Below are 23,191 nucleotides of genomic sequence, written 5' to 3'. Positions count from 1 at the left end.
TACACCGTTCACCTGATTTGGATGTACAGTAAATACCCTCAAATTAAAGCTGGAATTCTGCAGTTAAAGCACATCTTGTTTGTTTCATTTCAAATCCATTGTGGTGGTGTATAGAGCCAAAAAGATTAGAATTGAGTCGATGTCCCAATATTTATGGACCTGACTGTATCTATACAAAAAAAATTGCCTTTCATTTCTATTTTAAACTGAATGGGTTGTTTTACAAGGTGGTCGTTTACAATCACTTTAAGTTGTTGTCTTTTTACAGTGATCCCCTCCACACTATCATCCTTGCGGAACAAATGGCTTCTGTTTCCCAGCCATCATCACAATCCCCATTTCTTTTTTGTGAGTACTTATGATCCCCATCTCTTTATGTACGTGCCCAGTCACTTTTGGACTGAGAATACATCTCAGGCTATCAGATACATTTCTTGTAGTTAGGCTGACTGGTCACCAGGGGGTGCTCCATTGCCATCCATTTCCTATCCCATGTGGGGTGGTTTAAAGAGGTTCCTATCTGAGATGCAGCGCTACTCCAATACTTATACTCTAATGTGAAAATGTGAGTACACAACCTCAATGTGTTATTGATGGCACTTTATACATGACTTGTTATGACTTCACATGAAGTTAGGATTATTGTTATTGCACACTAATATTTGCTTATCCTTCGGTGTACTGGGTCACCTGATGAAGGTTTAAGCTGTGAAACGAATCTGGACCTGAGGATACCTCTTTGCATTTCATACAATTGCCCCACTTCCCAATAGCAAATTTACTGTATACATTTATATGCTTTGAATCCTCATACTGGGGTGTATATTTACATAGGAAGTGCAGCTTTGTTAGCATAGACTAGTGCTTTAGGATTTGATATATGGATTAATCACACCATTGATTTTATGGATTCATTTTATCAAAAATTGTGTAAAATTAAACATTTGTATTTTAAGAGATCGTGTGTTCAATTTCTGAGTCTGTTGTGCGGCACCTAAAAAGTCCCTCTTTGTCCTTTTGTATTATGCATTTTGCTTCTGTAGTTACAATGCGGTGCTACTCTTTCCAGGCTGTACTTCTGGCCTGTTTTAGGTAATACACTTTAAGGCTCCATTCAGACTTGTGTGACTTGTCATGCGACTTTAGACATCAAAGTTACATGACTAGTCACACACCATGTTTTATAATTAGTACCATTTATGTCTATGCGACTTAAAGTAGCAGCGACTTCAAAGTAGTTCATGCACTATTTTGGTCCAACTTGATGCGACTTGAGGGCAATAGACTTCAATGTCAGCCCTCAAAAATCACAGTGAAATTACATGTGACATTTGTGCAACAGTTGTCCATTATCATTGGTCAAAGCCAAAGTCGCACACATCCAAAGTTGCTTCAAAGTTGCACCAAAAATGCAATCTAAAGTCATGGGACTTTGGAGTCATACAAGTGTGAATGGAGCCTTAGGCTCCATCCACACGTAGTGTAGTGGGACACACATAGGGCAGCCCAATTATTTCAATGGTCTGCCCTACACGCAGCAAAGTAGCTTGTGGGACATTTTGGCATGTTGCTGTTTACATGTTTTTTACTGTGCATTTTACACGTTTTTTTCATACGGCAAAATGCGTGTTTGCTCCCATGTTTGGGATGTCTTTAACAATTAATGGCACTGAAAGCACAACTAGTTCATTTTAGCTGTTTAAAGGTGGAAAATCAACGGGTTCAGCAGGGACTGACCATATTTGGATCCATGTATGGGCTAGATTGACTCTACTGATTGACTTGTGTACATCAAGACTGTCTGGTTTTTCCTGAACGATTAGTGAGACTGGCTATAGCCAGCAACACTAATTATTGTATCCTCTTGCACAATAACTCAGCGGGAGTGATTCTCCCATCCACATCGAATGTGTGGATGAGGGAATCGACACATTTTTGTTGAACTAAAAAATGTATAATGTTATGCCTGCCTTAGATTTACCAAAACTATATAGTAGTAGGACACACCTATCTATCCAAACACTCTGTATCCAATCAGGCAGGCCCTTGAACTGCACAATTGATGGTAGATCTAAAGAAGAATAGTGTATGGTGAGTTTTGCAGACTTCTAGAGACACACTACTCCTGTTTTCAATACTACAGCTCTGCTCCACATAGGCTCCACTCTGCGGAATGAATAAAATATGCAAGAAGAAGGTAAGGTACAACATGGTCAATCAGCAGAGGAAAATACTGGGTATGTATTTAGTGAGAATGATGCTCACTGACAATGACTGCATGTGACTACAGCGGTGGGTAGGAACAATCTCCTGGAGGAAAGGGCAGGTGCAGGGGGTGTGAGTTTTTTGTGCAAGAAATTGGAGGCTGAGGTAAAGCCTGCCCTAGAACACAGAAAAAGCTTTTTGTTTTCTGGAAAAGAGGGACTTTAATGGTATATTGGTAGCTGGAATTTAGAAAAAAAATCAAATTACATACACTGTAACATGAGAGTGAGGCTATGGAGCACAGAATCATATCACACTGGATTATACTAGGCTCAGATTAAAGCCCAACTATAGCCAAAGCTTTTTACTTCATTTTGGATAGGACAGGATAGGGGTTAGAACCTGTTTAAGGTATTTTTATTGCCATCTCTGAAAGAGCATATTTATAATTTTTCTAATTCCCTGAGTGCAGTTTTAATGTGTGGTTACTGTATATATTGATTAGGTTATCTGATATAATGGATGCAATGTATGCAACCTCATTAACTTTTAATCCTTGGAATGCTTAACTTTTAATGCTTAGAAGAAAAAAAACTTTAGACATGCTCATAAAAAAAAAAAAAAAAAAAAAACATGTTCAGCAAAAAATTATAGCTCATGTACATACCTGTGCACCCCGCTATTGCACATTATTATGTGGCAGGCTCCAAGCCGGTTACAAAGTTCTGAAGACACAGACAGCAGTCCAACTCCTGAGGCACCACAAGCTGTGTAGGCACAGGCTGCTGTACGTTTGGAGTGAATAAAGGAATCTACTAGCCGGTACAGTTCATCCAAAGCATTTAATGGCCTCATCAGCTACAGAGAAAATTGAAAGAAAAAAAGCATTTACTTTTTGCACACACTACCATAAAACAATTCCTACTTATCTCATGCATCACACTTCTGGTTATTTCCCTCACTTGCTCACTCTCGTATACTTTGGGTTTAGTGAAGAAACAACCACCATGTTGTTTAAATCTACCATGTCCATGTCTTGTCAATGAGTACTCATTTCAAGTGATTATTTGAAGGTTGTCTAAAAGTTTTTTTTCCAAATAGTTTTAATCATTGTGCATATTTTTTGAGCAAATTTCATATACAGATGCCTTTGACCTATATGTCCGACACTGCAATAGGCATCCTTGCTGAATGGCTGCTGTGGGAAATTCAAGTACAGGATAAGTAACCTGGATGGTATATTTTGATTATATATATATATATATATATATATATATGGGCAGATATATGTAGAGAGATTAGTCAGCTAATTGCAATCACTGTGTTGTGCTTTATATCAATGGTGTATAAACTGCGACTCGGGAGCCAAATATGGCCCGTTTGCTTATCTTTATCTGGCTCTTGGAGTACTATTCTTCCCTCTGATAAAAAAGGCACTAATTATCCCACTGACACCACTAATATGGCATCATTTCTGCCACTGACATCAACAATGGGGGGCCATTATTCCTGTGATTGACACCTAGGATGGGGCACTATTTCTCCCACTGGCACTAATGATGGTGCATTATTCCTCCCACTGACACCAATGATGGGGCCCTATTCCTCCCACTGACACCAATGATGGGGCCCTATTCCTCACACTAACACCAATGATGGGGCATGATGGGGCCCTATTCCTCACACTAACACCAATGATGGGGCATGATGGGGCACTATTCCTCCCACTGATGCCAACAATGAGGCAATATTCCTCCCACTAACACCAACAATGAGGCACTATTCCTCCCACTGACACCAACGATGGGGCACTATTCCTCCCACTGACACCAAAGATTGGGCACTTATCCTCTCACAAATACCAACAATGGGACATTATTCCTACCCCTAATACCAAAGATAGAGCATTGTTTACTCCCACAGATGCCAAGACATTTTCTACTCCCACCTGCTACAGTCTGGCCCCCCCTAAATTCTGATTTACAGTAAACCGGCCCTTTGTTTAAAACGTTTAGAGACCCCCTGCTTTATACAATGACCACACAGGTTTGCCAACATGTACATATACAAAGAAGAAAACACTAAAAAAACAAAAAACAGATTTTTTTTTTTTAAACAATAACATGTTAATAGGATTATTACCAATAAGCTAATAACAGCCAAAGAAATAAACGCATAAAAGGGTCAAATTTAAAGGTCTAAATAAAAACTAGTCTGTAATTTTTGTTGGCAAAACTCTTTCAGTGAGGATCTTATATTGTTTTTCTGCTTAATTCAGTTGAGAATACAGGGTCCAGAGATTAAACATGCATTAAAATGGCTTAAGACCCCTGTGATGTCTTGCTGCAAATAAATACCTGTGTGCCACAGTGCTAACTCAGTATTTATAGCTCCTTGTTTGAATTTTCATTCTCAAGTTTATTCTTAATTTCAGCCATCAGCCAACAGTATCCTTGCCAAAATTACTGGCTTGGGCATTCTCTCTTCTAGTCCTAAAGCACTCGCTTGCACACCACCTTAGCAGTCTACACTTTTCAGAATTCCCCTGGATTCTTTCTAGAAAATGCCCCAAACCCCTCTTGGTGTGTGGTGTGTCTGTACGGCCAGCAACAAAGGCTGCACAGGAAATTAGTTTGCACATAGATCATACTGAATTATGCAGGGTTTCATCCCAAGGCTTAATTTACATAGGACGTTTTTACAACCTCTCCTGAACTATTTAATCTGACAGATAGTAACCCGCGTTTAAAACGTCCGATTTGCCGCGTTTACATGGCGCGCTTGCTTTTAGAAGCTTTTGAAAAAAAAAATTTTTTTTTTCAAAATAGCCAAAAATAAAAAACACCTGTAAACGAAACGCCGCTAAATGTGAGTTACCGCATTTAGAAGTGTTTGCGCTTGAATTGCCTTCAAACTCAGCATCTGAACTCATTTTTTTGCTTTCCAAAGAAGGCTTCTAAACTCAACTGCCTAGAAACAACTATAAACAACCCCGTGTACATGTACTGATAAGATAACAGAGGAGAGTTCAGGAGCAGTTGACAAAAATGCCCAAGGGCTCTTTCACACGGGGCGGATCAGTGATGATCCACCCCGTGAACACCCGCTTGCTCAGCAGGGATCGCTCCGCCGATCCCCGCTGAGCAGGAAGATGACAGGTCCGTCGCCGCACACTGTGTGACGGACCTGTCAGAGCGCCGCTCTCCCCTATGGAAAATGGATGGAAAAGTAGGGTTTTCCTCCGTTACACTTTTTCGGATCGGAGCGGGTCGGATGTCAGCGGACATGTCACCGCTGACATCCGACGCTCCATAGGGATACATGTATGTCCGTTTTTCATCCGAAAATGGAAGGATGAAAAACGGACATACGGATCGTCCGTGTGAAAGAGCCCTTACTGCTCCTAAACGTCTGTTTAGCAGCAGTGTACATGAGGCCTAATAGTATGGATCATTTACCTTGTCAATGAAAGCTGCTTTAGATGTGGTATTTGGAGGAAGGTTTGTCTTATCCAAGTAGAAAGCCCTGAGAAAGACACCAATACATCAATAGTTAATATTGGAGGCCAGTTCAAAGTTAAATATATAAATATAATGTATATAATTTAAACTGAAAATGACATAAATTATAAAATATAAATCAAGCATTTATAAGATGTCAGTGGAGTTATCATTTAAGAATTTGCATTCCAGTGTCGTTCATATTTTTGCAAATAACCAGTTTCCAGATACAAAAAATGTTCACTAAATATAACACCCTTTTGCTGCCTAAATCCATTGAGGGTCTGAACTGATAGTCTTTTCTCCCTATACCTCATAGGAGTGTGGCTGATGGCAATGCTGCCACATGGGCATTTTCTAGGTGTGCCCTAGTCATGTACTTGTAGCTGCCCTGCTTTTTAAATCTTTGTGACTGCTAGTAATCTTATTTTATTATTATTATTATTATTTTTTTTTAAATCTATATTCTGAACAATAATACCACACTGACATCTTTAACCCAATACTCATCTCCTCATTCTTACACTAAGACAAAACTCCACACTGATTTCCATACTCACATACAAATCTTCAGTGACATTTATACCCTCACACACAACTCCACACAGACATCAATACACTATGCACAACACCTCAGTGACATCCATTCCCTTGCCCAAAATTCCACACCATCATCCATATCCTGACAAAACACTCCTCACTGACACCCATATCTTGACATAAAGCTCAACACTAACATCACTTTTCTTAATGCAGACTCCATCCTGACATGAACACCCTGATACAAAATTCAACACAAACCTCCATACCCTAATACACAATTTGTATCTGATATCCATATCCAGGCACAAAATTCCACACTGACTTCCATACCCTTACACATGACTTAGTACTGACCATCACCATATCCTGAGACAAGACTCATTATTGACTCCCAGATCCTGACGAAAAATCCACACTGAAATCCATAACCTAACTTATAACCCTAAGCTGCAAGCCATACCCTAACCTATAACCCTAAGCTGAAATCTATACCCTAACCTGCAACCCCAAGCATAATTCCACACCCTAACCTAAAACCCCATGCTGAAATCAATACCCTGATACATGACTCCACACTGACCTCCATTGACTGTTACAAAACTCCACATTTACCTCTGCACCCTCTTTCACCGATACACCTTGATAAAAGTCTCCAGACTGACTTCTATACCCTGATACAAGACTCTACACTGACCTCTATACCCCAATACAAGACTCCACACTGACCTCCATACCATGATACAGGACTCCACACTGACCTCTATACCAGCGTTGCCAAGCGTCAGTAATTTTACTGGCAGCCAGTAAAAAACAGGCAATTTTCGCCTGCCAGTAAATGCCAGTAAAAGGAAAAAGTTGCCAGTAAAAAATATGTCTGTGATGTTCGGCTCGGTCCAGAGCCGGCCGAGATCATCCAAGTGCCTGTTACAGTGTGTTTGGGCATCTCTGGTGGAGGTGGTGCCCGAGCATGTCATGTGATGTCATGGTGCAAGGGAGCCAAGCAGAGCAGCCAGAGCCTCATGTGTGGCTCTGCAGGAAAGGAGCAGGGCAGGTCAGGAGTGCTGTGGGACTGTCAGTGCTGTTTAGACTGAAGTGGACTGAAGGGACCACCTGGCTTGGAGAGAGACTGTCACTGTGACTCAGGAGAGGACACGTCATGCCAGGGAGAAGTCAGCATCATCTGTGCTGCCACATACTTCTGTGACTTCACACTCTGACCTCTGTTCCCCAATACAAAACTCCACACTGACCTCTGTACCCCAGTACAAGACTCCACACTAACCTCCATACCCTGATACAAGACTCCACACTGACCTCCATACCCCGATACAGGACTCCGCACTGACCTCTATACCTCAATACAAGACTCCGCACTGACCTCTATACCCTGATACAGGACTTCACACTGACCTCTGTACCCTGATACAAGACTCCACACTGACCTCTATACCCTGATAGAAGACTCCACAATAATCTCTATACCCTAATACAAGACTCCACACTGACCTCTGTACCCTGATACAAGACTCCACAATGACCTCTATACCCTGATAGAAGACTCCACAATGACCGGGATACCCTGATACAAGACTCCACACTGACCTCTATACCCTGATACAAGAGTCCACACTGACCTCTATATCCTGATAGAAGACTCCACACTGACCTCTATACCCTGATAGAAGAAGACTCCACACTGACCTCTATACCCTGATAGAAGACTCCACACTGACCTCTATGCCCTGATAGAAGAAGACTCCACACTGACCTCTATACCCTGATACAAGACTCCACACTGACCTCTATACCCTGATACAAGACTCCACACTGACCTCTATACCCTGATACAAGACTCCACACTGACCTCTATACCCTGATACAAGACTCCACACTGACCTCTATACCCTGATACAAGACTCCACACTGACCTCTGTACCCTGATACAAGACTCCACACTGACCTCTATACCCTAATGCAGCATAAAGACAAAATTAATTTGCATGATTTAACATATTCACAAGCAACATTCTGATTGGCTAAACAAAAGATTAGCGCAATCCATATTCATGTTTGATCTTGTCCTACATGAAGGACATTTTTTTTTTTGGAAGCCTCTCTGATTGTTTAATAGTTTATCTCAGAAAATCTATCCTTGTCATTTACAAGTCTTACTATAAAACATGAACTTGTGTCTCATATCACAGTTCCTGTGCACGACCTCTACCGGCCTCCTTTCTCTTTCTATGAAATATACTTCCTTCCTGTATATTGTTTGACTTCATTAAATCATAATCTCCTTTTGCCTTATTCCCTTTCTATTTTCCTCCAAGCTATAAATACAAACGCGCTCACTACCAAAGCACAGTTCATGGATCAAAAAGAAACATGAACCAGAATCCCTGTGAAGCCTTTAGAACTCCCTCATCTAGCACCAGTTTGAAACCTTCAGATCTTCTTTGTTTTCAACTTCAGGATCTCCTTCATTTTACAGCATGTTAAACTCCTACATAAAAACAAGAGATGTCTGAAGAAAAGATATAACACAAAGGTCTTCTGGAGAGCTGCACGAAAACAAGGAACAGTGTGAGGTTATCCTGTCATACGATCAACCTCTTACTTACATGAGTGTGTGTATTATTTTTTGAATGAAGGCTGTGATAATAAATAACCAAATCTGGCTTTTTGTCATGATCGTCGCTGGCCAGACGGGTGTAATGCTTGCTGAATGCAAAATAGCCATGTACTACAAACACAGAAAATGACATTAGGTGCATATCACAGCAGAGCAACACTGGTTTCGCTGGGCATGTCAATATGTTTGTTGAGGACAACCGAGTAGAAAAAATGTAAGATGGGATTAAAAAAAAAAATGGGGCAAGAAGTTTCTGTTCAAAGAGTACATTCTTTTTGTACATTTGGTCTCTCCTAACTTCCAGTCCTGCAGATACAACAGGATTTGAGAGGAAGTCTCTCTAAAGTAGAAGAAAATTTCCGCAGTTGTCACTACAACTGGTGTCCTTATTGGAGGATTTCCCCTCACTTCCTGTTGATTTGGCAAATGTAAAATTTAGTATTTTCTATTATTTTTTATTATTTTTTTATTCCAGAGAAATTGATCAATTGGGCAAATGGAAAGTCTCTAGTGCAGACGCAGGCAGCAATAAAAAGCAGACAGGTTCTAACCTTTAGCACTATCTAAATCTAAAAAAACTTTTGGCTGTATCGTAGATATGCTTTGAAGCTGATATCCAGGATATCCATAACAAAACTCACAACCTTCCTACTATCTATCCTTATTATACCGAAAAACAAATGTAAAAGTACTTGTGACATTAACATTACGCTTTTATTTTGTTCTATGGCCAACCTAAATGGGAGGCTACAGCGTGGTGCCACACATCGTTTTCCATGTCTCTCTGTGCAACACATATCATATTAGGCTTTGGGATGGTAGTTAGGTTTGTAGGTGGTTATTGACTTTAGGTCATGTCAGGGAAGATGTATTTTTCTATGTCAACACCCCTGTAGCTACATGCTGTTATCACTGGCAGCTCATGTACATAGAGAATACATGGGGGTGGCAGAGCTGATCAAAAGTGGACATAGCTGAGCACAGACAGACAGGAAGTTCCTTCTCAAATATAGTAGTACCACCCCTAGTTCATTTTAGGCTGATAGAATGACGTCAATGCAATCTGCATTGCAGTTCTGCTGGAGTAGAGCTCTACCAGCCAAATGGTAGCAAAAATACTCATAGGCAATGTAACACATTGAAACCAAAAAAACCTCAGCACAATCACCTATAGAGCAATTAAAAATATTAATACACCAAGTGTTCCCACATGTAACCGAACATAAAACTACTGTATAAGTAGTGCCACACAGTAATATGTATGTAAAAAATGTGCCAAACAATCGCCACAACATTATATGATGATACCGTATTTTTTTCTTTGAGGATATTACCATATAATGTTTTTGCCTGGTATATTTTGTATATACATATTACTGTGCTGCACTACCTGAACAGTATTTTAATATAACATATTGATTAAAATAACTAAATACACAATTTTAATTTTACGTTTCAGTCCTGACCATTATTGAGACCACTATTGAGACCACTACCTTTAAGTGGAGTGTACCCATATGGGCTTTTAGTAGATGATGTGAAATTTAAAGTGTATCCTATCTACCCTATGTTGATTATTTCACAACATGAGAACAACGGACACATTCATTTTATTGCACTTCCTTTAATTGTAAAAACTCTGTGCTCCTGGTTAATCAAATTTTGTATGAAATACCTAATGGAAATGTTGGCCGCATGCCAATATTGAGCGGCTCATTGAGGTAAATGGGAACAAACAGTTTTTGCAATGTTCTGAGTAAAACAATGCAATGGTTAAAAACGGGTAGAAATTGATCCAATCTTCTATTAGGCTTCAACATTTATTATTTTGTTTAACAGGATCTCCCTAATTACCGAATCATAAACTGAAAAAATATTTAGTGCACATTTATAAAATTAAATATTATTGAGTCTAATAATATAAAAAAAGTTTAAAAAGATTCTGTCCTTGTGAATATCATTAAAGTGATACTAAAGTCTCATTTCAAAAACAAAACAAAAAAAACAAACATGTTATACTTACCTGCTCTGTGCAGTGGATTTGCACAGGGCAGCCTGGCTCTCCTGGCCCCTCCCTCCTGTCGAGTGCCCCCCACAGCAGGTATAGCTATATAGGGGCACCCAAGCCAAGTTGCAGCTCCGTGTGTCCATTCAGACAGGGAGCTGCCATTCGGCCCCACCCTCTCTCTCTCCTGATTGGCTAACCAGCTTTAATTGACAGTCGTGGGAGCCAATGGTGTCACTGCTGTGTCTCAGCTAATCAGAAAGGAGAGTCCCGGACGGCTGAGACAGAGATGGACTTGTGGACATGGCTGGACAGAGATGGGGCTCAGGTAAGTATTATGGGGTGCTGCTGCACACAGAATGCTTTTTATCTTAAAGCGGAGTTCTACCCAAAAGTGGAACTTCCGCTCATCTGATTCCCCCTCCCCCCCTTCGGTGCCACATTTGGCATCTTCCGGGGGGAGGGGTGTCTTTCACAGGTATCCTGTCCCCACTTCCAGGAGCCTGCACTGCGGCCCTTGACGTCGCCGCTTGGCTCCCTCCTCCTACCCCCGCCGCTGGGCCAATAGGAGAGAGGAGTGGATCACCTGCGCAGTAGTTCCCGGCGTGAAGCTGTGAGGCTACACTGCCGGGTTCCCTTAACCGCAATGGCGGCGGCAGCACCCAACAGCTGATGGAAACAACAGCTGCGGGTGCAGACATCGCTGGACTCCAGGACAGGTAAGTGTCTGATTATTAAAAGTCAGCAGCTGCAGTGTGTGCAGCTGCTGGCTTTCAATTTCTGAAGCGGTGGGCGGTCCTCCGCTTTATTCATGGAATGCATTAAGGTAAAAAAACTTTCTGCCTTTACAACTTCTTTAAGTAGTGCTAAAAGGGTTATTATCGAACTGAGACATGATATTATAGTGCATGCTGGCAGGTTAAATCAGAAGTAGCTTTTTACAGTCTTCAGGGACTCCAACAGCGAGGTATTTCCAGCTGAATTCCCAGTTCGGTCAACTGCTGTGGGCATTAAAAAGCCAAATGACAGTGTCCCAGCCCACTGCTGAATTGTCCATTGTGTAGAATAAATAAACAAATACAGCTGTGACTCAGTGGGATTGATTTATTAAAGGCAAATATACTGTGCACTTTGCGAATGTGATAAAGCTTCACTTTGTAAAGAATACAAAATCAGGTGCAAGGAGATTTAAAAAAAAATAAATAAAAATTATTGGATGATGGAATTCACCTTACCACATTTACTAAGCTCTGGGGAAAATGAGTGCAACTTCAGTTGCAGAGTGTCTATTGCCTTTAGTAAATCCGCCCCAAGGTCACCTTCATTAAAATATTGTGTGGAGATGCAGATGACTTTGGAGAAGTCTTGCCATTGGAGTGAGTATCAAAAAGTTTTTTTCAATCTACCTGCGTCCATCCAAAATGTATATACAGTTGTGCTCATAAGTTTACATACCCTGGCAGAATTTATGATTTCTTGGCCATTTTTCAGAGAATTTGAATGATAACAAAAAAACATTTCTTTCACTCATGGTTAGTGTTTGGCTGAAGTCATTTATTAAATCATAATGACAACAGAAACTACCCACATTACCCTGATCAAAAGTTTACATGTCCTGGTGATTTTGGTCTGATACCATGCACACAAGTTGACACAAAGGGGTTTGAATGGCTATTAAAGGTAACCATCCTCACCTGTGATCTGTTTTCTTGTAATTAGTGTGTCAGTATATAAAAGGTCAATGATTTTCTGGACTCCTGACAGATCCTTGCATCTTTCATCCAGTGCTGCACTGACGTTTCTGGATTCTGAGTCATGGGGAAAGCAAAAGAATTGTCAAAGGATCTGCGGGAAAAGGTAGTTGAACTGTATAAAACAGGAAAGGGATATAAAAAGTTATCCAAAGAATTGAGAATACCAATCAGTAGTATTCAAACTCTAATCAAGAAGTGGAAAATGAGGGGTTCTGTTGAAACCAAACCACAGTCAGGTAGACCAACTAAAATTTCAGCCACACCTGCCAGTAAAATTGTTCGGGATGCAAAGAAAAACCCATAAATAACTTCAGGTGAAATACAGAACTCTCTGAAAACATGTGGTGTGGCGTGGTGTTTCAAGATGCACAATAAGGAGGCACTTGAAGAAAGATGGGCTCCATGGTCGAGTCGCCAGAAGAAAATCATTACTACGCAAATGCCACAAAGTATCCCACTTACAATATGCCAAACAGCACAGAGACAAGCCTCAAACCTTCTGGCACAAAGTAATTTGGAGTGATAAGCCCAAAATTGAGCTTTTTGGCCACAACCATAAACTACATTTGGAGAGGTGTCAACAAGGCCTATGATGAAAGGTACACCATTCCTACTGTGAAACACAGAGGTGGATTGCTGATGTTTTAGGGATGTGTGAGCTACAAAGGCACAGGAAATTTGGTCAAAATTGATGGCAAGATGAATGCAGTATGTTATCAAAAAATACCGGAGGAACATTTGCATTCATCAGCCAGGAAGCTGCGTATGGGACATACTTGGACATTCCAACATGACAATGATCTAAAACACAAGGCCAAGTTGATCTGTCATTGGCTACAGCAGAATAAAGTGAAGTTTCTGGAGTGGCCATCTCAGTCTCCTGACCTCAATATCATTGAGCCACTCTGGGGAGATCTCAAATGTGCAGTTCATGCAAGACAGCCCAAGAATTTACAGGAACTGGAGGCTTTTTGCCAAGAGGAATTGGCAGTTTTACTATCTGAAAAGATAAAGAGCCTCATCCGCAAATACCACAAAGGACTTAAAGCTGTCATTGATGTTAAAGGGGGCAAAACACAGTATTAAGAACTGGGGTATGTAAACTTTTGATCAGGGTCATTTGGGTACTTTCTGTTATCATTATGATTTAAAAAGAGTAAACACAGTTGATTGATAATAATTGGCTTCAGCCAAACACTAACCATGAGTGAAAAAAAGTTTTTGTTTTATCATTCATATTCTCTGAAAAATGGACAAGAAATCATAAATTATGCCAGGGTATGTAAACTTATGAGCACAACTGTATATGTTTTGAGTGGAAGTGACCTGTAGGCTGGCTTCACATCTATGTGTTGCAGTAATGCATGGCAGTCATTTACAAACAACAAATGAAATTGTGACACAAACGAATGCTAATGCACTACCCACATAAGATAGCCTCTACTTCCCTAGATAAACATGAAGATACACTTGTGTAGCATAAGTACATAAAATGTTCATAAGGAGTTCATAGAAATCCCATAGGAAGGGTGTTGTACTTCAGTAGGCAGCTCCCACTTGAGAAAGGAACGAATCTCTGAAATTACAAAAAAGGAACACAAGGGGGCACCAGCTAAGTGCAGCATTAATGGGTTTATTACGATTAAAAAGCAAAGTGCAAACTTACAGAAATATAAAATCAAAGATCTTGTCTGCAGCCATGCCACACTGGATGAAAGCCGTCCACCAGAAGAGCCGCTTGTTACAGCAAACAGCCCGTTGTCAGCTCTTTGATTTAATATTTCTGTGAGTTTGCATTTGGCTTTTTTATCATTATAAACCCATTGATGCTGCACTTAGCTGGAGCCCCCTGTGTTCCTTTTTGTAATGGCACTCATTTAGAATGGCACTCCAACAGATAAATATGAAGGGTGCCATACTACAGCACACCACAGCACACATGCCATGTGTAGTGGTGCATTGCGTTAAAATAAATGGTGGTCCAGTTTTCCATTCACTGTTGTGCCATTGGCAGCCTATTCTCAATGTTTGGGCTGCCTTAATGCAATACAAGTTTAAGTGGATGTAAACCCTCTCCTATACCCAGGGAAGTGAACAGCTCAGATGACACACAGAAATAAAACAAATCTCCCCACATACGTTTTACATCTATATCTGCTGACTTCAGCTTTTTACATTCTTTAGAAAGTGCACATCATATTAGAAATCGTTCTTCTGTTTCAGTAGGAGGGGTGTCTGAGCATACACTGCGTGACAGCTGATTGGAGGAAAGGCACCCCCCCCCCCCCCACATAGGCAGAGGAACCAAGAAACTTGCAGAGCTGTGCTGTGAATAGACAAGTTCTCTGCTACTCTATTTTTAGCAACCTCCCCGACACAAATTTTCAGCTGCTTTTATCTCCTGTGTCGGAGAACTTGTCAGAAGTTATCATGCTGATAACAGAGGAACGGTGCAGCAGAAAGACATGGGACTTAGGGCTTTGGAGAGAGATAAGCAAACACTACAGATATATGTGCCCATGTCAGATTTCATGAATGGGGCTTACATCTACTTTAAAGTACAAATGCCAGACATTAACGTGAGTGCGTTGATGCAAGGCTTTCTTTTCATGGCCTGTAGCCTTGAACTTGCGATCCAAAAGGCTCTGTGTTTACCAGATTGGCTAATATGGCCACGGGCTGGTTCATATATTGCAGTGTGCAAGGGTTTTCTCTTTTGTTGCACATTTTATGTAATTTTTGTATGAGCTGCATGCACTTTCTGTGGAAGAGGGTATTTCCTACACTATCATCGATATTGATCTCTATGGCAGAAGTGGTTTTGTTAAATCACAGTTAAGATGCTGCTTCAAGGACTTTTAAAAATGCATACATGAAAATAACGGCAATAAATATAATAACAAAGATCTTATCAAAACAGAAGAGTGTGATCCAGCTCATCTACTTGTCATCTGTTTTAGGTTCCTGTGGGCTGATCTGACAGGTCTGGCATTGCTCCCTGCTGTCCTACAGAGGCAACAATGATGCCAGTAATCATATATTATGGCTCTACAGGGCTTAGCAAATCTTGGCAACTTATACAAATTAGTTCTGCTGTAATTGATATGCTCAGACTGCTTTTAGTTCCAATCCAGCTCTATGCTGAAAATATAGGTTTTATAAAAGCTGTGCTTAATGTGAAACCTGCCCATACCTAAATGATTTTAACCGTAACAGTTTAATGGGTGGCAAAGTAACTGGAATTATTAATATAAAAAAAAAAAGAATGACTTTACTGCATGTCTCTATAAAGTATGAAGTCTGCTAAACTGTGAGATTTGTGAGATATGTGTGAGTGTGGAGTTTCCTAGTGGAACGTGAGTGGAACTACAGGAAAAACTAATTTTTATGGTACAGATGAAACCGCCAAGCATCCAGACAGCAACAAAAACACCTTATTTTTGGAGAAGAATGGGGAAAACTTGAACCTTAGACTAGAACCATAACTCCCAACTTTCTGAGATGGGAATGAGGGACACCCATAAACAAAAGTATGCATTAATAGAAAACGCCCCCTGCCACGCCCCCTTACAAGGAGAATTAATATCCAAAAAATGATTGGTTAAACCCACAAGTGCTTTTTTTACCAATGCTCTTTCTTTAAACTGGCTTTTGAAATGTACGAATGGAGCGATTTAGAACTGGGATGAAACACTTTTTGATAGACAAATAGTGCATTTTTAACACAGGTATATACATCAGACCAAAATGAGGGTCAAATGAGGAGGAAAGAGGGACAGAGGGACATTGTTCCAAATCAAGGACAGTCCCTTGAAATCAGGAACAGTTGGGAGGTATGCTAGAACCCCTGAGTAGAACCTCTAACTAGAAATGAACTGATGAGTTCCCACTATAGACTTTTCCTTACTTCATGTTCCTGTGACAAGGTTGTCAACATGTACTGTATTATAGTAAAACAAATCAAGAGGTTCTAACCACTCTCCATTCAATCTAAAGATAAGAAATAAGTGTTGGCTGTTGTTACACTATAAGGTGTAACTCCACTTTTGTTGGAAAAAAAAACTGTCCCCTCTGGGGATTAATGTATATTGCAGGGATTTTAACAAACTTTGAAGCAGATTCCTACCATTTGCAGTCTGACATTCTGCAGGTAGGGCAGGCTATTCATTTAAATGGGTTGCCCTACCCACAGAAATGTGGGTAAATAAGTCCTGGGCCCTCTTTTTTAAATCATGGCACACAGAATCGCAGGGTGCTTTGGCATAATGCGATTTTGTGCAAGCAAAAATGTGGGCGCCTCCCCCTCCAAAAAAAAAAAAAAAAAATGCATGAAGCATGAAAATGCATCAAATATGTACAAAACCATGCTATAAAAATGCACTGTACTGGTGTGAACCAGACTTCAGGTTACCATGTTGCATTTCATTTTTTCAACATTTTTAGAAAATACACACCAACAGAACACATTCCTTTTTTTAATGTATTAAAACAATGCTGTATCAGCAAATCATTCAGAAGCTTGCCTACTTCTAATATACTCCCAACATTTTTAGAAAATGTATGCCAACAGAACACTGGGTCCCTTTTATGGAATGAAAGTAATACTGCATCAGCAAATCATTCAGAACCTTGCCTAATTCTAATATACTAAGGTAAATAAAATGTGGAACACTGAAGTAGTATCACCACAACTTCAAAATCCTTGTTTAACCACTTGCCTACTCGGCACATATACCCCCTTACTGCCCAGGCCAATTTTTAGCTTTCAGCGCTGTCGCATTTTGAATGACAATTGCGTGGTCATGCAACACTGTACCCAAACAAAATTGGTATAATTTTTTTCACACAAAAAGAGCTTTCTTTTGGTGGTATTTATTCACTAATGGGTTTTTTATTTTTTGCTAGACAAGCCAAAAAACATCAGAAATTTTGAAAACAAAAAATGTTTTCGTAGTTTGTTAAAAAAGCTTGCAAACAGCTCAGGTCATTTTTCTCCTTCACTGATGTGCGCTGATGAGGCAGCACTGATGGGCACTGATGAGACAGCACTGGTGGGCACTGATGAGACAGCACTGGTGGGCACTGATGATAAGACACTGATGACGCTGCGCTGATAGGTGGCACTGATGGGCACTTATAGGTGGGGCTAATGGGCTCTAATAGGTGGCACTGATGGGCACTCATAGGTGGCACTGATGGGCACTGAGAGGTGGCACTGATGGGCACTGATAGGCACTGGTAGGTGGCACTGATAGGCAGCACTGACAGGTAACAGTGATGGTGAGGCATTGATTGGCACTGATTGGCAGCACTGATGGACAATGATAGGTGGCACTGGTGGGCACTGATTAGCTGAACTGGCGGGCACCAAGGTAGAAACCGATATCCCTGTAACAGAAGCCAGTTATCAGCTTTCTGCTTCTCTCCTCACGCTGATCGTGAAAGAGAAAAAAAGCCCAAACTGGCTTGTTTACTTCCATGATCAGCTGTCATTGGCTGACAGCTGATCACATGGTAAAGGGCCCTCTGTGATTGGCCCTTTACCCTGTTCTGTGATCAACCAAGTCAGAAGGACTTGGCAGTCACAGAGTGCGCCACCTGTGAGCAGTCCACAAAGTAGCCATCATTTCATCAGGGGACCAATTGCATGAAGCACGTCACATTAAGATAAAACGCATTAAGCGGAGCTCTCGGTGTGTCACTTCTAGTCTAGGCGGATTCCCGAATGACCGGATACACACAGTCTGTATGTTATACCATGTTAGCAAACTTTTTTTATCAATAAAATAGCATTTTTTATACTATGAGAGGATCCCACTTCTCTCTTTTTTTCTAACCCTGGACCATTGCCATCAGAGCAATTGATACACTGACCCATCTATCCACGAGGAGAGGATAATAGGCAACAGCCAAGTGGTACAATCCTGTCCCTGTGTGACCAAAAGCGAGGTGGATTTCTCTCTTTGTATAATAAGGTGGTCAACAAAATCTGGTGAGTGTGGACCTTCATAAGAGCACGTGGTGACATTGCATTACAAGGGGTAATCTTCTGGTGTCAAGGCACAAGCACTTATTTCACTTTTCTATAGATGGACTTTGATTATGGAATTTTTGAACAATATTACTTTGGACTGAGCACCTAATAATATTTTGGACTGAGCTCACTTTATCACTATTGTTTTGTTTCACATTTATTAATTGGAGTATTAAATATTTTTGCAACCACTGTCTAACACAAAAATCTTTTGTGTTATTTGTGATTAAGTTTGAGATAGTTGCTGTACAGTAAGTGGTATATTGGTGTGAGTGCGTATAATATATAAATCTATCACTCTACTCATTCATAGCAAAGTAACAGGTTCACCTGATTGTCTGCCCCCTCCATTTCGGATACCTACCTTCCCTGCACTCCTGCATTACCCCATTTGCCATCTAGGGCCTTAGAAAAAAGGATAAGGTTGATCTGATTAAGAAAATCTACGCATGTATGTGCATCCTTTTTTAAAGTGAAATTTTGAACCACGTGATTTCTTCTGATACAAGTATCCATATCTGTATTACCAGAATAAATACACAGACATCATCATCTATTGATTTGTGTATGTTGCCCTTTACGAAGACGAACTGTCCACGTGCACAAAATAATTTCATTATGAGTGCATTAAGGATTATTTTGATCAGTAATAATGCAAATTATTTTTGTCCAAGCAGGCTTTTCATTTAAACAATCATGTATATTGTTCTTCACCAACTCAGTGGATATTCATTTGTCTCAAGACCATTTAGCTAATCAAAAGAGCAACATCCTTGACATGCATTTAAAGGATCTCATGGGGACTATTTGAAAATAAAGGAAGCAGACGTCACTTTCAGTAGATCCTCAGTCACAGGAGGGAAACTTTCCATTTGAAGGCTTTTATTTTTTTTTGTTTAGCCTAGCTAATGAAATGCATTGAACAGAAAGGCTGAGGCTGTGTCCAATTTTCATTATGCTCCTGCGTATAATAATTTATGTAAACACGCTACAGTCAGCAGTACCCATAGCAGTATTTGGCCATGCATAGTGCTTAGTTGTCCTTTTCATTAGCAAAAAAATATGATTTACCCAGTGAAACACAGAGGTGGTTTTCTCTGACATAGTAATTGAATATAATCTGCCATTTAAAATGTATAATTGCCTGCACATTAAGATGCTAACAGAAAAAAATAAGTTGAAACTTCTTTCTGGAAAAACTTGCGAAAATCCCCTCCTGTGCAGGAGACAATTTTTAAGGATATACAATGATTTGATTTGGTACACTACTTTCATTAAAAAAAAAAAAACCTTTGTTTTTTTATTAAATAACAAATGGACAAAAATATAAATAAAAAAGAGAAAGTTTTTTTTTACGTAAACTTTAATTGAACATGACAATTATAGTAATAAACAGGGGCCTACTTCCATCTTCAGATTGCAGTGATTTATTTTTCATGAATTGACCTCCTTTCTGCATGTAAACACTGCTGAAAGTGGCAGGATGAATGCTTTTTTTTCTCTTCGTAGTGAAGTCACCAGCCTGCATGTGATCACCATATCATGTGTAGCACCCTTGTCCTAAACAGGGCTGTTAGTAAATTTAGTTGTGCTAGGTGGTAACTAGCCTGGCTAATTTGTAGTTTGATCAAATGGTTTTCTCCTAACTTTGAATGGAACTGAGATTCTCTCTTTTGTCAGTAGGTGGCACTGTTACCTTTGGCATTAGTATGATAGATTGCAGTTAATTTCAGGTTATGAGTGAATGTGCTTTTTCAACCAATCAGCAGGAGTTTTCTTTGGCTGCTGAGGTTGCTGGGATAGACTATTTATTTGGAGAGAGTCAGGTGATTGGGGTTCTTTCCACCCGGGCTGCGGCCTGGGTGGATGTGCGTGAAACAACAGCAGAGGTGTAGGCATGAAGCCTGAGGCCTAGCCACGTGTAAAGGGGCTTAGGAGAAGAAGTTGCCAGAGGGTCAACCACACTTGTTGCCGGAGGCAAGTGTAGAAAGGACGGAGTTCTGAAGGAGTACCAGAGCAGACTCTTCATCAGCCGGGAACTGTGAAGTGTTGGGAAAGCTTCAGGAGAAAACTCATTTGAGATGTACAGTGGGTAGCTGTAATTAAAGCTTCAAGAGAAGTACAGCGGGTAGCTGTGAGTAAAGCTTAAAGAGAAGTACAGCAGGTAGCTTTGAGTAAAGCTTGAGGGATCCAGCGGGTAGTTGTGAGTCCGAGGAACCCAGCGGGTAGCTTTGGGTGAAGCTTGAAGAATACAGCGGGTAGCTGTGAGTGAAGCTTAAGGGTCTACAGTGGGATACTGTGAGTTGTGCTTGAGGATCTACAGTGGGATACTGTGAGTGAAGTTGTTGCTATAGGAGATAGACATGTGCATTCGTTTTAGTCCGAATGCATTTTCGTCCGAATTTCAGGTATTTTCGTTATCGTTTTAACAAACGATAACGAAAGTGCAGAATCCGAAAAACGAAAGATCCGACATAAACAAATGCTTTATTTTCGTTTTCGTTGCTACAACAGTTTGATATAGATAGGAGATTCGACATGATGATGACAATAACAATCTGTGTCCATCAAACCTGTGGTCGAATGTGCCTAACCTTAACTCTATTAGTCCAATATTATTCTACATAGAGAAAAAAGATTCGACGTAGGGGAGAAAAGATTCGACGTAGGGGAGAAAAGATTCAACGTAGGGGAGAAAAGACAAATAAAAATAATGATGATGATGAATGTTATTGGCTGATTGTAACCAAAGAGGAGGAGCAGTAAAATAGCTAGAACTAAGTACACACATACTTTGGCTTAGCCTTATGGTGTCTGTTGAAAGTTCTAAGAAGATTCGATGGAGCAGGTAAACTATACGGCGTCGTACAGTTTAGCTGCTCCGTCAAATCTTCTTTGAACATTCGACAGACACCATAAGCCTTCAATGACAGATTCAACCTTAATTTGGATTTTCGGACGAATGCAATTTTTAACGAAAAATGAAATAAATAAAAACGAATTTCGGGAGTAACTAAATAAATTTATTTTTCGGACGAAAACGAAATTCCGAAACAAAATATTTCAGTGTGCACATGTCTAATAGGAGACAGCAGTTGCTACAAGATACAGATCGCTGCATTCAGCTTAAAGGCCTTTTTTCTGTATTGCTGTCTGCCTAGTTCTATTTTTGTCCAAGGAGTCTGCCAATTTGCTATTGCATTTGCCTAAGGGTGTCCTGTGCCCTACCCCTCTCTCCCCTGTTCCTGTTAAGAGAAAGAAAACTCTTGTTCATTTTTAAAAGTGACTGGCACCAATCTTTCCATCTTGCACTACACCCACCATGCCTAGTAACCTGCACTCTGAGGGGGAATGTCAGCATCGGGCCTCTGGAGGTCGGGGGGACCGCTACACATGGCTGACATATTGGTCACATGATTAGAAACTCTGATTAGTTCTCAAACATAAGTAGGGTGCAGAGCTGTCAGTAACAGTCCAGCCAGCGTCAACTGCAAGCTGTCATGTGGGGAACATACTGTAGATTAGCACTCCTTTAGTACGGGGAATCACTAAAACCTAGTACACACTAGCAGTTTTTTTTTTCCATTCAAAACAGCTGAATGAAAAAAAAAGATCTCAGGAGGAGATCATGTACTAACAATCCGATGTTAGTACATCGATCTCCCCCCGCTGAGCTATTGTGTTCTGACGGGGGACAGTCCCCCCCGCCAGAATACACCGGTCAGCGCACTCATCCTCTCAGTTGTGCGGTTGTCTCTTTTGCTCTTGGAAGGGTGTTCTAGGAATCATTTGTCAGGTATTAAATATTTATTTATAAAACAACGATTTGATATATATATCCAGTGTATATGAGAGCACTGATCGGATGCCGCTTGGCAGACCCTTTTCCCTCATGCCCTTTCACGGCCGGCTACTGCTGGAACAGCTGTCCTCTGGTTCAGGCCGCATGTCGGCTGGTTTCTATTGAACCGCCCGATACAGACTGATATTTGGCCCATGTGTACGGCCCTTAAAAGTAATGTTATTCTACAGATTGTGGGTGGGAAGCAGTTATCCCAAAATGTAGCAAGAAGAATCTTGCTGTATAATATCTTATCCTTATCCCAATGCATGTGCACTAAGATCTGTAAACACAATAAATAAAGGGAAAGCATATCTTTTTTTTATTATAGTCAGGACTAAAAACAAAAAAATGTATGAAAGTAGAGCTGCTGAAAGATTTATTTTTATTTTTAATCAGCTCTGGGAAACAGAAATATATAACATCAAATTAGTGGTAGATGAGTAAAAGTAATTGAATAACATACCTTAGTTTCTGATTATACTGTTTAACTTTCTCAAGTGAAGCGGCATTAATCTGAGCTTGAAATTCCTCTATTGAAACATTATCCTTGTAATAATAGCCATCCATGCTCTCCAGGGCTGAAATAGGAAGAGATATTACCTTCATTTTTTTGCCTTTGAAGCTTAAACCACTCTACAACCTCACACTGTCCTGATTTTATCGTCTCTGTGTGA

At 40.4% G+C, this 23,191-nt stretch overlaps 1 protein-coding gene across 1 annotated transcript in view; it reads right to left on the bottom strand.

The window, feature by feature from the left end:
* The window catches only part of PREX2 (phosphatidylinositol-3,4,5-trisphosphate dependent Rac exchange factor 2), a 422,278-nt gene that overhangs the window by 87,001 nt on the left and 312,086 nt on the right, over positions 1-23,191 (bottom strand). Inside the window, exons 35-37 of the mRNA XM_073631775.1 lie at positions 22,981-23,095; positions 5,664-5,730; positions 2,873-3,063 (exon numbers count right to left, since the gene is read on the bottom strand). Of these exons, the coding sequence (XP_073487876.1) occupies positions 2,873-3,063; positions 5,664-5,730; positions 22,981-23,095 (373 nt within the window). The remainder of the gene's footprint in view (positions 1-2,872; positions 3,064-5,663; positions 5,731-22,980; positions 23,096-23,191) is intronic.

This window comes from Aquarana catesbeiana, linkage group LG05 (assembly GCF_042186555.1).
Source record: "Aquarana catesbeiana isolate 2022-GZ linkage group LG05, ASM4218655v1, whole genome shotgun sequence".
Taxonomy (NCBI): Eukaryota; Metazoa; Chordata; class Amphibia; order Anura; family Ranidae; genus Aquarana; species Aquarana catesbeiana.
Note: the sequence above shows the minus strand (reverse complement) of the source record. Positions and strands in the feature narration are given on the sequence as shown.